The 12,886-nt window shown below is 68.1% G+C and overlaps 1 protein-coding gene across 7 annotated transcripts in view; it reads right to left on the bottom strand.

Moving 5' to 3' along the window:
* GPSM1 (G protein signaling modulator 1) overlaps window positions 1-12,886 on the bottom strand; it is a 32,409-nt gene that overhangs the window by 14,869 nt on the left and 4,654 nt on the right. For 4 of the 7 annotated variants that reach the window (XM_066255747.1, XM_066255745.1, XM_066255744.1 and 1 more), the window contains exons 2-9: window positions 6,539-6,760; window positions 5,633-5,768; window positions 5,252-5,394; window positions 3,813-3,936; window positions 3,493-3,608; window positions 2,540-2,695; window positions 1,467-1,575; window positions 437-560 (exon numbers count right to left, since the gene is read on the bottom strand). In XM_066255747.1, coding sequence (XP_066111844.1) covers window positions 437-560; window positions 1,467-1,575; window positions 2,540-2,695; window positions 3,493-3,608; window positions 3,813-3,936; window positions 5,252-5,394; window positions 5,633-5,768; window positions 6,539-6,759 — 1,129 coding nt within the window. In that variant the 5' untranslated portion in view covers window position 6,760. Of the gene's footprint in view, window positions 1-436; window positions 561-1,466; window positions 1,576-2,539; window positions 2,696-3,492; window positions 3,609-3,812; window positions 3,937-5,251; window positions 5,395-5,632; window positions 5,769-6,538; window positions 6,761-7,651; window positions 8,203-9,122; window positions 9,461-12,886 lie in introns of those variants that run through there. The other 3 variants (XM_066255748.1, XM_066255742.1, XM_066255746.1) reach the window with 3 other exon arrangements.

Raw genomic sequence — 12,886 nt, 5'->3', positions numbered from 1 at the left:
TTCCCACGCTGTCTCCCCGTTTCCCACGCTGTCTCCGTCCCCTGAGTGCCCACTTCTATCCCAACTCTCCAGTCTCCCCGATCCCCAACCTGCTCTGGGGAGACAGGGCCCACCCTCTGTGCCCCCGGCACCAGGACAGCCTGTCACGCCCCCAGCCCCACCGTGAGAAGGGCTCCCACGCCGACACCCCCCAGTCAGAGGGGCTTCCTCCCTCCTGGGGGAGCCCCTGGTGCTTCGCCTACCGAGCATCTCTGTTAGAAACTCTCCCGTGTCAGGGCCAGGGCTCCCTCCTGTGGAACCCGCCCCCATGGGCTGCAGAGCTGCCCCAGCCCCGGCACCAGCCAGCGCCCCCGGCCCCCAATTCCCAGGCAGCCCTCCGGTCTAGTCCGGTCCGGTCTGCCCACTGGAAGCCCTGCCTCCCCGCCCAGGAACTCACCTTGGGCCTCGTAGCCGGCCAGGTCTGGCTTCTCGGTGGCTGCCGGGCTCGTCAGCCGGCCCAGCGCCAGCTGCAGCTGTGCCACGTTCATGCGGGCCGTGAGCTCCCCGTTCCGGTCACCAATCTGCGGCCGAGCAGGGCTGGGTCAGTGGGCAGGCGGGCTGGGAGGCCCTCACTGTGCCCCAGAGGTAAGCCTGGGGGTCTGTCTATTCCTGGGTGGGTGTGGCCTCATGTACCCCAACCCCCTCACGCACATCCCTGGAAGGCTTGCCGGCTGGAGCAGCCAGGCCCAGGGCCACGTGGGTGTTGGGCACAGGCATCCCTAAGGGCCAGCCTGTCTGTCCAGTTCCTCTGGGGACAAAGAGAACTGGTTGTGAGCCTGTCCGCAGGGCACATGAACACTCTAGGGGTGGAAAACAGGCCCCTGCCCCTCCGACTCCCACCTCCCAGCTGCAGCAGACATTAGCCACCAGGCCGCAGAAGGCGCCCAGCCCCTGGGCAGCACAGAGCACTAGCCCGGAGAGGACACTGGGACAGGCTGCAAAGAGCCCAGCGCACACAGAGGCCCCCGACCAGTCCAGAGAGGACACTGGGGCAGGCTGGAAAGAGCCCAGCGCACACAGAGGCCCCCGACCAGTCCAGAGAGGACACCGGGACAGGCTGGAAAGAGCCCAGCGCACACAGAGGCCCCCGACCAGTCCAGAGAGGACACCGGGACAGGCTGGAAAGAGCCCAGCACACACAGAGGCCCCCGACCAGTCCGGAGGGGACACTGGGGCAGGCTGGAAAGAGCCCAGCGCACACAGAGGCCCCCAACCAGTCCGGAGGGGACACTGGGGCAGGCTGGAAAGAGCCCAGCGCACACAGAGGCCCCCGACCAGTCCGGAGGGGACACTGGGGCAGGCTGGAAAGAGCCCAGCGCACACAGAGGCCCCCGACCAGTCCGGAGCGGGCTGAGCAGCACCCGGGGGGCCTCCAACGCTGGCCGACGCGGTGGTTGGGGGCCGTGGGGCAGGCCGGGCCCGCTCACCTCCTGGGAGATCTCCAAGTGCTTCTTGGCAAAGGTCAGGGCCTGCGCCGGGCTCCCCATGGACACGTAGGCGTTCCCCAGACTCCAGCATGCCCGGCCTTCACCCACTCTGCCAGGGAGGGAAACTGAGTCCACGTCTGCACCCCGCCCCCGAGTCTACCAGCCTGCCCACACCGCCCCAGCCATCCCAAGCCCCTGGCCTCCAGGTGGTGAGGCCCAACAGGACAGGAGGAGCAAAGGACAGAGAGAGTGGGGGGTGAGCAGCTCCACGGTGGGCCGGCCCACGATGGAACTGGAGTTAGGGGGCTGGACACTCTGGGCGGCCAGGGTTCCTGGCATAGCCTTGCTCGCCCCCTAGTGGCCAGCAAGGCCCTGACTGCTTTGGCTCCTTTGACTCTTGAGGGGCAGGGTAGGCAGTGGTGACCCCAGCCCTTCGGTTCATTCATCTTTTAGTTGAGGTGAAAAAAGCCTCCAACACAAGCTTAACCATCCTGGATTCGGTGGCAGGGCGTAGTTACAACGTGGGGCCATCGTCACCATCAGTGCCAAAACCTCTCCGCCACCTCAGGGCACCAGGGCCGCCCGGAGGGACACGGGTTCAGAAGGTGCCGCCTGTGCGGCCCCCGTGGGAGGCTCCGGCCCGTGGCTCTGAGTCCCCTTGCTCCGCCACTGCCCACCCAAGACCAGCACGCATGTTTAGGGAATCTCCTGTCTGTCTTCCCGTAGAGACCGATCTTTACGTAGACATGGGGGGACTTCGTGGAACAATGAACTGGTGATTGGGGTGCAGTCCTCCCCCCACACACACCTGCTTCTGCCAGGGGTCACTGCGACTAGCCAGCCCAGCATCCACCGGTCTTACCTAGCCCCACGGACTGGGCAGTGTGGCCCACTGATGGAGGGGCGGCTGGGGCCCGGGTGGGGCCACCCCGCCCCCGGGGTCACTCGGTGGGTCGGTGGTGGAGCCGTGCCTGGGACCCAGGCCTGGGCCGCCGCTGTCACCGGCTGGCGGGTCAGCCCCTCGGGGTCTGCCCGCCCCCCACCCCCACCCCCCACGTCGGGGCCCCACGCACCTGTCAGCCAGCTCCTGGGCGATGAGCAGGTGCCGGAGGTGGTACTCGGCCGCCCGCTCGTAGTCCTGCAGCAGTGTGTACGTGTTGCCCAGGCTGTAGCAGGCCTGCGCCTCCACCGCCTGGTCCTTGAGCTGCCGGGACAGCTGCAGCGTCTTCCTGTGGAGCGGGAGGGCAGCCCCCAGCAAGGAGGGGCGGTGTCTGAGCGGTGGACAGGGGTGTGGAGAAGCAGCCGGCCCCCGACCCGCGGAGGCCTCCAGTCCCAGGACCCCAACGGGGCTCTCCCCATCCTCAGATGACCAAAGCACACAGCTCTGCCGGGTCCCCACCAGGCTCTGCCCTCCCGAGCCCGTGCCCAGCCGTGGGAGGCCCAAGGGACAGCACCACCCGGCTCAGGGTCCCGACATCGGGATGAGGGCTCTCAGCACAGGACCTGGCACTCAGGGCCGGTCTCTGCCTAGCAGCTCTGACCAGGTGACAGATGGCCCCGGTGAGCATCCTCACACAAGTCAGGGACCCCCAGTGGCCAGTGAGGTCCATACCCTCCTGAGTCCATATGGGAATTGTTATACCTGCCCTGGGGTCCCCCGGCAACCGGCACCAAGAGGCCCCCAGCCAAGGCTGCCGGCTGTGTGCCTTGCCTACGGCACCTCCGTCCACACCCACAGAATCCCCGGGGAGCCTGGGAGGCCGAGCTCACCCCCCCACCTTGGGGCGCGTGCCTGCTGGGCCTGGCCCCTCCGCAGGACCCGCCCTCTGCCCCCAGCCGTGGGGGGTGAGCTCACCCCCCCACCTTGGGGCGCGTGCCTGCTGGGCCTGGCCCCTCCGCAGGACCCGCCCTCTGCCCCCAGCCGTGGGGGGTGAGCTCACCCCCCCACCTTGGGGCGCGTGCCTGCTGGGCCTGGCCCCTCCGCAGGACCCGCCCTCTGCCCCCAGCCGTGGGGGGTGCTGCTCACTTGTAGTACTCGGCTGCCACGTCAAAGCGCCCCAGGAAGATGTGGGCGTTCCCCAGGTTGCTGTAGGCCCTCCGCTCAGCCGCCTTGTCTCCGAACTCCTTAGCGATGGCCAGGCGCTGAGGACACACACCCGCAGCCCTGGTGGTCACCGAGCAGCCCCGCTCCCCGCCCAGGGTGGCCAGCCCTACGATGACGTCTGGGCACCCAGAGGGGGCAGTCCCGTCCCGGGAACCCAGCACCAAACCCAGGCGCCCAGCCGGGACGGACGGACGTCGGGGCCACCCCACCGCCTGCGGCCTGCCCACTGTCTGTCCACTCACCTCCTTGTGGAAGGTCGTGGCCTCCACAAAGCTGCCCAGCAGGTAGTGGGTGTTGCCCAGGTTCCCGTAGGCCCGGCCCTGGGCCGCCCGGTCCCCCAGCTCCTTGACGAGGGACAGGTTCCTCCTGGAAGGCCGAGTCTGTCAGAGCCGTGTCCCTCCCAGTGTGAGGGTGGCAGGGCCCCACGGCCCCCTCCCACCCCAGAGAGAGGACACTGAGCGGGTCCCTTCAGCTCTGGTGCCACTTGGTGCTGCCCGAGCCCCGAGGCTGGAGTCAGGGGCTCCCCCCCCCCCCCGGTCCACAACTGTCGTTTTCAGGTACAATCACTGTCCTAACGGGGAGAGTCCTCCCACACCCAGGTTCCTCCAGCCAAGTGTTTTTTAAATGCCCCTCTTGGCTCTGGTCACGTCTCCCCGCTTCTCTCCACTGTCGCGGAGACCAGAACGACGCAGGGAGGGGACGCCAGAGCCGTGTGGGGTCCCAGCAGACCGGGGTGGGGCCGGCAGCGGTCTGGAGAGGCGTGGTGCTAGGGCTGCCCCTGGGGGGCGTCTGTGGAGTGGGCGGGCAAGGGTCCGGGGCGTGTCTGTGGAGTGGGCGGGCAAGGGTCCGGGGCGTGTCTGCGGAGTGGGCGGGCAAGGGTCCGGGGTGTGTCTGCGGAGTGGGCGGGCAAGGGTCCAGGGCGTGTCTGTGGAGTGGGCGGGCAAGGATCTGGGGCGTGTCTGCGGAGTGGGCGGACCACCCACCCAGCCACTCACTCCTGGGGCTGCCCCCGGGGGGTGTCTGTGGAGTGGGCGGGCAAGGTTCCAGGGCGTGTCTGCGGAGTGGGCGGGCCGACCACCCGGCCACTCACTCCTGGGGCTGCCCCCGGGGTGTGTCTGCGGAGTGAGTGGGCAAGGTTCCAGAGCGTGTCTGCAGAGTGGGCGGGCAAGGGTCCGGGGCGTGTCTGCGGAGTGGGCGGGCAAGGGTCCGGGGCGTGTCTGCAGAGTGGGCGGGCAAGGGTCCGGGGCGTGTCTGCGGAGTGGGCGGGCAAGGGTCTGGGGCGTGTCTGCGGAGTGGGCGGACCACCCACCCAGCCACTCACTCCTGGGGCTGCCCCCGGGGGGTGTCTGTGGAGTGGGCGGGCAAGGTTCCAGGGCGTGTCTGCGGAGTGGGCGGGCCGACCACCCGGCCACTCACTCCTGGGGCTGCCCCCGGGGTGTGTCTGCGGAGTGAGTGGGCAAGGTTCCAGAGCGTGTCTGCAGAGTGGGCGGGCAAGGGTCCGGGGCGTGTCTGCGGAGTGGGCGGGCAAGGGTCCGGGGCGTGTCTGCGGAGTGGGCGGGCAAGGGTCCGGGGCGTGTCTGCGGAGTGGGCGGGCAAGGGTCCGGGGCGTGTCTGCGGAGTGGGCGGGCAAGGGTCCGGGGCGTGTCTGCGGAGTGGGCGGGCCGGCCACCCGGCCACTCACTCATAGAACTCGGAGGCCTTGCGCAGCGTCTCCCGCACGTCCGCCGGCAGGTGCCCGGGGTCCTGCGCGGCGTTCCAGGACAGCTGCTTGCCCTTGGCGTGGAACACGTTCCCGATGTTGTACAACGCCCTCGCCTCCCCAATCTGCGGGCAGCACAGCGAAGTTGGGGGGGGCCGCCAAAGCCACAACCCCTAAAGGAGCCAACCGGCTGTTGGACGGCTAGGTGGGGACAGCGCCCAAGGCATGCACGCGGAGCCGGGGGGTGCCCACCGTCTGGGCGGCTCCTGGGACCCCGAAGGTAAGAACTTGGGGGCATCACTAAGGCAGGGGGCGGGGCGGGGTGGGGCGGGGCGGGGCAGCAGCCGGGGGCTGACCACCTACCTTGTCCCCCTGCTCCTGGGCAATGTCCAGATGCCGCTGGCAGCACACGATTGCCTCATCGAAGCGGCCCAGGACCTTCAGTGTGTTGCCCAGGTTCCCACTGGCCTTGGCCTCGCCCATGCGGTCACCGATGGTCCTAGAGGGCGGGAAGGGGCGAGCGGCCAGACTGAGAACCGGCGGGACCACGCTCGGCAGGGAGCACGGCCCAGGGAGGGCGAGGGCGAGGGAGGACCAGCCCTCGGCCGGGGTGCGCAGCTCAGGGTCACCCTTCCGCTGGGCCAGGTCTGCTGGGAGGCCCCAGCCTAGCCTGCCGCTGTCGGGGTTCACGGGGGACTCCGGACCGAGGCAGGGAGACTTGTGGGAAGTGAGAGCTGGTGTTATGATGACCCCTGCAGGGGATCTTTGATGGGTGCCAGCCAGCACCACACGGGCTGGGTGCGGAGGGCAGGATGAGGGCTGGGAGTCCGGCCGCTGAGGCCGCTGATGAGCGGCTACCAGCTGCCTGTCGGAGCAGCAGCGGGGCAGGGACAAGTGAGGGAAGGGTGTCCCGGGGTGAGAACAGCATGAGCAGCGGCTCAGAGGCCAGAGGAGGACAGAGCTGGAGACACCCAGAAACACAGAGGCAGGGAGGGTCGGCTACCCCCCTGCACACAGTCCCAGAGACAGGCAGGGGCACACGACACACGTGCGCCCACAGATACGGGACACGGGGCCACACCCATGTTCACACCCATGCAGACACAGACACACTGTCATCGTCTCAGCTTAAACACAGGGCCCCTGGACCAGGTTCCCTGGGACCCCGGGGGGCTGCGCCGCCCGGCCTGCCTTCTGCCTGCCACTCCCCGAGGGCAGGGCACCCAGACCCTGCCCGGAACCCGTGCCCGCGCCCAGGCGGCAGCTCACCGCGCCAACAGCAGGTCGTGCTTGTGGTACTCCAGGGCCCGGGTGTACTCCTTCAGGTAGAAGTAGGCGTTGCCCAGCTGGCTGTAGATGGCACTCAGCGTCTTCAGGTCCTCGGTGCCCACCTGGACAGCGGCCTCGAAGAAAGCCACGCCCGCCTTGAAGTCCCCAGCCTTGCAGAGCCGCTCGCCCTCCAGGGCCAGCTCCAGGCAGGAGGCCTCCATCCTGAGCGGAGAGAAGAGGGGGTCACGGCCGGGCTCTCCCAGTCCCCTGCGTTATCACCGTGGACCAGGGGGTGCCCCCAGGCAGCGGCGGCCTGCGCCACACCTACGCACACAGACGTAAATCTCTTATCGGATGACCGTCCGGAAGCAAGCGCCGGGCCCAGCGGTGTGCCCCCCTCTGGCTGGCACACCTCTGCCACTCAGCAGCGATGGTGCCCCTCACCCTCAGGGCTCAGGAGTGCCTGCCTGGGGCAGAGTCCCAAGACGGGACACCAGCGAGCCCCTCGGCATGGGATGGCGGAGCTCCAAACGCTGCCAGCCCAGGAGGTGAAGGTCACCTGAGGCTAGGGGCCACGCTCCATTCTCCCAAAAGGCGTGGTGGCCTGGGGCAGGCCCTGATCCCTGGTGAGAACAACCGAGGCTCCAAACGAATGGGTCAGTGAGCTGACCAAAGCCACACACGGGCAGGGGGGGGGAGTGATCTGAGCCCCTCCCTCGGCCTGCAGCCTTGTCGGCGGGGGGTGGTGGTGAAGGGGCACCCTCCCAGCTCTCAGCAGGAACTGGGGCTCAGCCCTCACCTGTCCTCACCACCTGTCTTCTTGAGGAACACGGCTGCATCTGAGCCAAGGGTCAACCACCCCCTTCGTGGCCGCCCCGCCCCCGGGCTCAGAAGCAGTCTGCAGGCTGCTGGCCCAGGACTGGCCTGAGAAACAGCTGTCCTCACCCACCACGCGCGCCCACCTTCAGTGATTCTCCTGCAGGAGGGGGCAGACACGACCATGTCCCGGGATGAACCCTGATCCCGGGAAACCGCAGCAGGTTCCTGCCCCAGGGCCCTGCGCGATGGCCATCACCCCTCCCGGGAAGCTGTCCTGGCCTCTTGTCTCCTCACCTTCGGGCAGGGGCTGGGCTGTCAGGTGAGCCACATGAACTGGGGTCAACAGAGCAGCAGCCCTGGCTCTGGCCCTCCCTGCGCTGGGGCCCTGGACCGGTGGGTCACTCCCTCAGGGCCTTGGCCTTCTCCGAGCTGCCCCCCGATGGTCATGTGAGTCCCAGGCTCAAGGCCTGGCACAGGAGGGCGGTTAGCTAGGGGACACCACGCCCCAAGGGCGGGAAGGGAGGGGCAAGGAGCTGCTGGGTCTCACTGACCCCGGAGACGGTCCCAGGCCAGCCCAACTGTCCTTGTCTCAGTCCCGTTGCTGTTTGAGATTTTCAGAGTTCGCGGAAAACCTGCAGAGCAACTGCAGACGCCCACAAAGCAGCCCTGTGCACCCCAAGGCGCCCCCGCCCCTTCTCTGTGCTGTTGTTAGAAACGCGTGATGACCAGAAGTTATTGGGGGGAAGGCCAGCCCAGCTCCTTAAAACAGAAAGTTGTCTAGATCCGCGATTCTGAACCATTTGAACTAAACGGCTCCTTTCTTGCAAACCACACACCCGTTCACTTTGCTGCTGCGTTATCAAGACCACGGGCACCGTCAAATGTTGCCAGTGATAACAACAGTGTGCGAACCGGCTGGGTGGGGCTGGTGAACCCCAGAAGCTGCACCCAGCTTCCTGTGTCCTGCAATTCGCGCCCCCCCCCCGCTCACAGATTTTTGCTGGGGAAGCCCTCCCCCATCTTCACTAGGCCCCTCACCCAGCTGCGTCTCCCCTGGGGAGAGAGGGATTCTCCCCTCTGTGGAGGAGAGAAGGCTATACTCTGGGACCCAGCACCTCCCTGCCTCCCCCAGGTTCAGGCTGAGCCGCTGTGAGCTCTCCAAGAGCCAGGGGTCAGGGACACGGCCTTGGGACCAGGACACCAGACCACTGCGTGCCAGGGCCTCCCACGGGCGATGCGCCCCTTCCTGGGCAGCCACCGATCACGTCAGAGAGTGCCACGTCACCGGAGTCCCCGGGCACCCTGAGGTGCCCTGAGTGAGGCTTCTTCATCAGGGCCTGCTTGTCCCTGCCTAGCTGCCCAGCCAGCCCTCCGATGGGCACACTGCCCTCTCCCCCCAGGTGTCCGGAGGGATGGGGGCGCTGAACCGTGGGTACTTTCGGAGAGGAGCAGGCCCTCCAGGCTCTGGCAGACTTAGCAGAGGCCTCCCTCCCTGACCCCCATCTCTGAGCAAAAGCTTCTGGCTTGGGAAACTGGGGCCCTGAAATGAGAGGTAGAGAGCACCAGATGGGGCATCACTGTGAATGCAGACCGGGGGGAGCCCTGGCAGCACGGGGGGGGTCTCACCTGGAGAAGCGCCAGGCAGGCTAACCGGGGCTGGAAGCCCCCCACCCTCCTCTGCACTTACCCCCAAAACCTCCACTGGCACCCTGCGCTCCGGACCGGCCCCCGCCCCCTGCCCCTCCCAGGTGCCCCTCCAGGGCACCTCGTCCTCTGCAGGTCACGCCTCTTCTGCACGTACAGCCACAGCTCCAGGCCCACGGGCAGCAGCAGGGGGCGGGGGCGGGGGGCGCCGTACACCACCTTGCACACCGCCTTCTCCGCAGAGCTCAGGGCCACGGGCGGGCCCTCCGTGGCGGCAGCCGGCATCACGGGGCTCCGGGCCTCCCTCCCGGCCGCCAGCCCTCGCCCCACCTCGGCTGTGGGGTCCCAGGATTGCGCCCAGCTCAAGGTTCCCCTGCCTCTCCCCGCCCCGGGGTGGCGGGCTGACGGTTCTGGGGGCCTTGGCTGCAGGACACCCCAGGTCCCTGGGCAGATCGTTTGGGGCTCCCAGGGCCTGAGGTGGATAAAGGGATCAAGGGCGGCTCAGAGCCGGGGATCGGCGCGTCAGCAGGCCCGGCGGGGGGGGGCGGCGCGGCCCAGAGGGTGTCTCTGGGGCCAGGGGCCGGCACCCAGCAGGGAGCAGCGGCAGCACCCCCTCTCCCCGCACCCACCCCAACTCTTCGGCACACCGTTAGCTCGCCCTGACCACGAGGCCAGCTCCGGTCCGCAGCCGTCACTCACAAAGGAGCCCCAAGTCGGTGTTTGTGAAGGACAGAGGGAAGGGGCTGGGGACAGTGAGGGGGAAGGTCTGCACCTGGCCCACCCCCCTCCTCCTGGAGGCGCTGCCCCCAGCCCAACCATGCTCCGCCCCCTCCCCCCCACGGAAGCCGGGCCTGGCACACAGCAGCAGATGGGGCGCACTGCAGGGTCTGGGTCAGCCTGTTCGTGCCTCCCAACCCTCTGGGGACAGCGGGGGGACCCACCCTGACCTCCGAGAGGAGTTCTAGGCCCCAGCTAAGGGGCCTGGGGCAGCTGCCCAGGGTCAGTGTGGGTGGGGAGCTGAGAATGCCAGACGGCTCCCCCCACCCCAGCTCTTTCCCTGAACCATCCCACCCCCTCGGCCGCCTGCCCTGCAGGGCTCACAGCTCCTCCAGCGACCTGTGGCCACCGAGGGGGGCGGAGGGAGGGGCTCTCTGGAGCCGCAGGGTGGGTGCCAACATCCACCCGCAGCCGCTCGGGGCTGGCTGGGTTCCAGTCCGGTCCCATCAGGACAGAACGGGTGAGAGATCAAGACGTCTCTGCGGGGCCTCCCTTCCCGCACGTCCAAGGTGCTGCCCCGCCCCATGAGCCCCCGCGGGTCCCACAGGCCCTCCCAGAGGGTCTCTCTGCCACACTCGTGGGCAGCCCCTCCTGCCAGGCCACTGTCTTCTCAGTGGTGGGCACTGGGGTCGGAGGGGCCCCAAAGCTGAGCAGCTAGGAGCCACAGAGCAGGGAGGGAGGGGCAGCCCTGTAGCAGGAGAGCAAGAGAGCCGGGGGGGGCCCACCTGCAAGGCCACCCTGAGGCCCAGCAGAAAGGGGGCTCCACCTGCAAGGCCACCCTGAGGCCCAGCAGAAAGGGGGCTCCACCTGCAAGGCCACCCTGAGGCCCAGCAGAAAGGGGGCTCCACCTGCAAGGCCACCCTGAGGCCCAGCAGAAAGGGGGGCTCTACCTGCAAGGCCACCCCGAGGCCCAGCAGAAAGGGGGGCTCCACCTGCAAGGCCACCCTGAGGCCCAGCAGAAAGGGGGGCTCTACCTGCAAGGCCACCCCGAGGCCCAGCAGAAAGGGGGGCTCCACCTGCAAGGCCACCCTGAGGCCCAGCAGAAAGGGGGGCTCTACCTGAGCAGAAAGGGGAGCTCCACCTGCAAGGCCACCCCGAGGCCCAGCAGAAAGGGGGGCTCCACCTGAGCAGAAAGGGGGGCTCTACCTGCAAGGCCACCCCGAGGCCCAGCAGAAAGGGAGGCTCTACCTGAGCAGAAAGGGGGCTCCACCTGCAAGGCCACCCCGAGGCCCAGCAGAAAGGGGGGCTCTACCTGAGCAGAAAGGGGGGCTCCACCTGCAAGGCCACCCTGAGGCCCAGCAGAAAGGGGGGCTCTACCTGAGCAGAAAGGGGAGCTCCACCTGCAAGGCCACCCCAAGGCCCAGCAGAAAGGGGGGCTCTACCTGAGCAGAAAGGGGGCTCCACCTGCAAGGCCACCCCGAGGCCCAGCAGAAAGGGGGGCTCTACCTGCAAGGCCACCCCGAGGCCCAGCAGAAAGGGGGGCTCTACCTGAGCAGAAAGGGGGGCTCCACCTGCAAGGCCACCCTGAGGCCCAGCAGAAAGGGGGGCTCTACCTGAGCAGAAAGGGGGCTCCACCTGCAAGGCCACCCCGAGGCCCAGCAGAAAGGGGGCTCCACCTGCAAGGCCACCCTGAGGCCCAGCAGAAAGGGGGGCTCCACCTGAGCAGAAAGGGGGGCTCCACCTGCAAGGCCACCCTGAGGCCCAGCAGAAAGGGGGCTCCACCTGCAAGGCCACCCTGAGGCCCAGCAGAAAGGGGGCTCCACCTGCAAGGCCACCCTGAGGCCCAGCAGAGGCAGCAGCCCAAGGGTGAGTGGGGTGCCGGAGCTGAGATCCTTGCCAACTCTGTGCATTTTGGGGAGGGGGCTCTGGGAGGGGAGACTCTGGAAGGAGCTGGGTGGTGGGTGCCAAGGTGGAGGAGGTGGTCTCAGGCCACCCGCCCACACCGGGTCTGCTCCGAGGGTGTCCAGGCCAGGCGCTCTCATCCCTGCCCTGAGGCCTCTGTCCAACACCACCCCCCACCCCACCTCCCAGGACAGCCCCTCCATACCCAGCTCCTGTCAACAAGCTGAACCCCCAAGCTCTGCACACGCTCACATCATCAACCCCACATCCCTCTTCTGCCTCCCAGAGCTGCCACCAGACACCTGCACAGCAGGCCACCTGTCCTGTCCTCAGCAAGACGCTGCCCAGCATGGTCAGCCTCACTCCCGTGTCTCTGCCTCCACACCACCTCTGCAGGCCTCTGAGCACTTGCCCATCACCCGGCCAGGTGCCCGTGGGCACCGGGTGAAGCGGTCTGCTGAGCCGGCCTCCTGCCCACTGCTGGCTCACCCAGAGTCTTGTCATCCACCCCCACCCCCCAAGGGATGCCAGAGCCCCACTCTCAGGACACAAGACTGGGGCTGGGCTGGCTGGGGCTCTTACGCCCCCGGGGGGCTGTGGGCTTGACTCTCCCTGCCAAACTCATCACCCAAACCCTGGGAGGGGGCAGTCTTCCCCCCCCACTGGGATTCGCCATCTGGCTAAAAAGATACTTAACGAACATCTCCGGTCCTCCGGGTCCAGCCCGATGCCTCGGGCACCGTGGGACCAGCCTGCCCCTCCCCTTGGCGGGCGGGCACACCTGTGTGGAGATGCTCTCTAACGCCACGCCTGCCCAGTGCACCTCTTCTTGCAAGGGGCTCCCCAGGGCCGGCTTTCCCGGTGGCCAGACCACAGTGGCCAGGAGACTGGGCGCCGTCTGCCAAGCTCCTGCCACCCACCTGCCGGCTCACCAGCTAATGAAGTGGTTATCGACTCCCTGGTGGCCACCCTCACTGCTCCGTCGCTGCCAGCACAACACGGTGGGCTTCCCCCAACACACAGGCTTCGAGGGGGCAGCCGACCGTGGCCTCACGCTGCTGATCGGGCCCCTCCTCTCCTGCCCCGTGGTCCTACACAAACAGCACGCTTCCACCATGCCTCCCTAAGTCCCACTCCTTCCTGACAGCCTTCAAGAGTGAGCTCTGACCAGGGCCTGCCCTGCTCACCCCTGGCCATGGCTACCCGGTCGGGTGTCGACCCTCCACGGGCCTCCTCACGGGCCGTGCGGAAAGCTCGTGGCCCCAC

This window comes from Saccopteryx bilineata, chromosome 2, assembly GCF_036850765.1.
Source record: "Saccopteryx bilineata isolate mSacBil1 chromosome 2, mSacBil1_pri_phased_curated, whole genome shotgun sequence".
NCBI classification, from domain to species: Eukaryota; Metazoa; Chordata; class Mammalia; order Chiroptera; family Emballonuridae; genus Saccopteryx; species Saccopteryx bilineata.
This window is presented reverse-complemented; position numbering and strand designations above follow the sequence as displayed.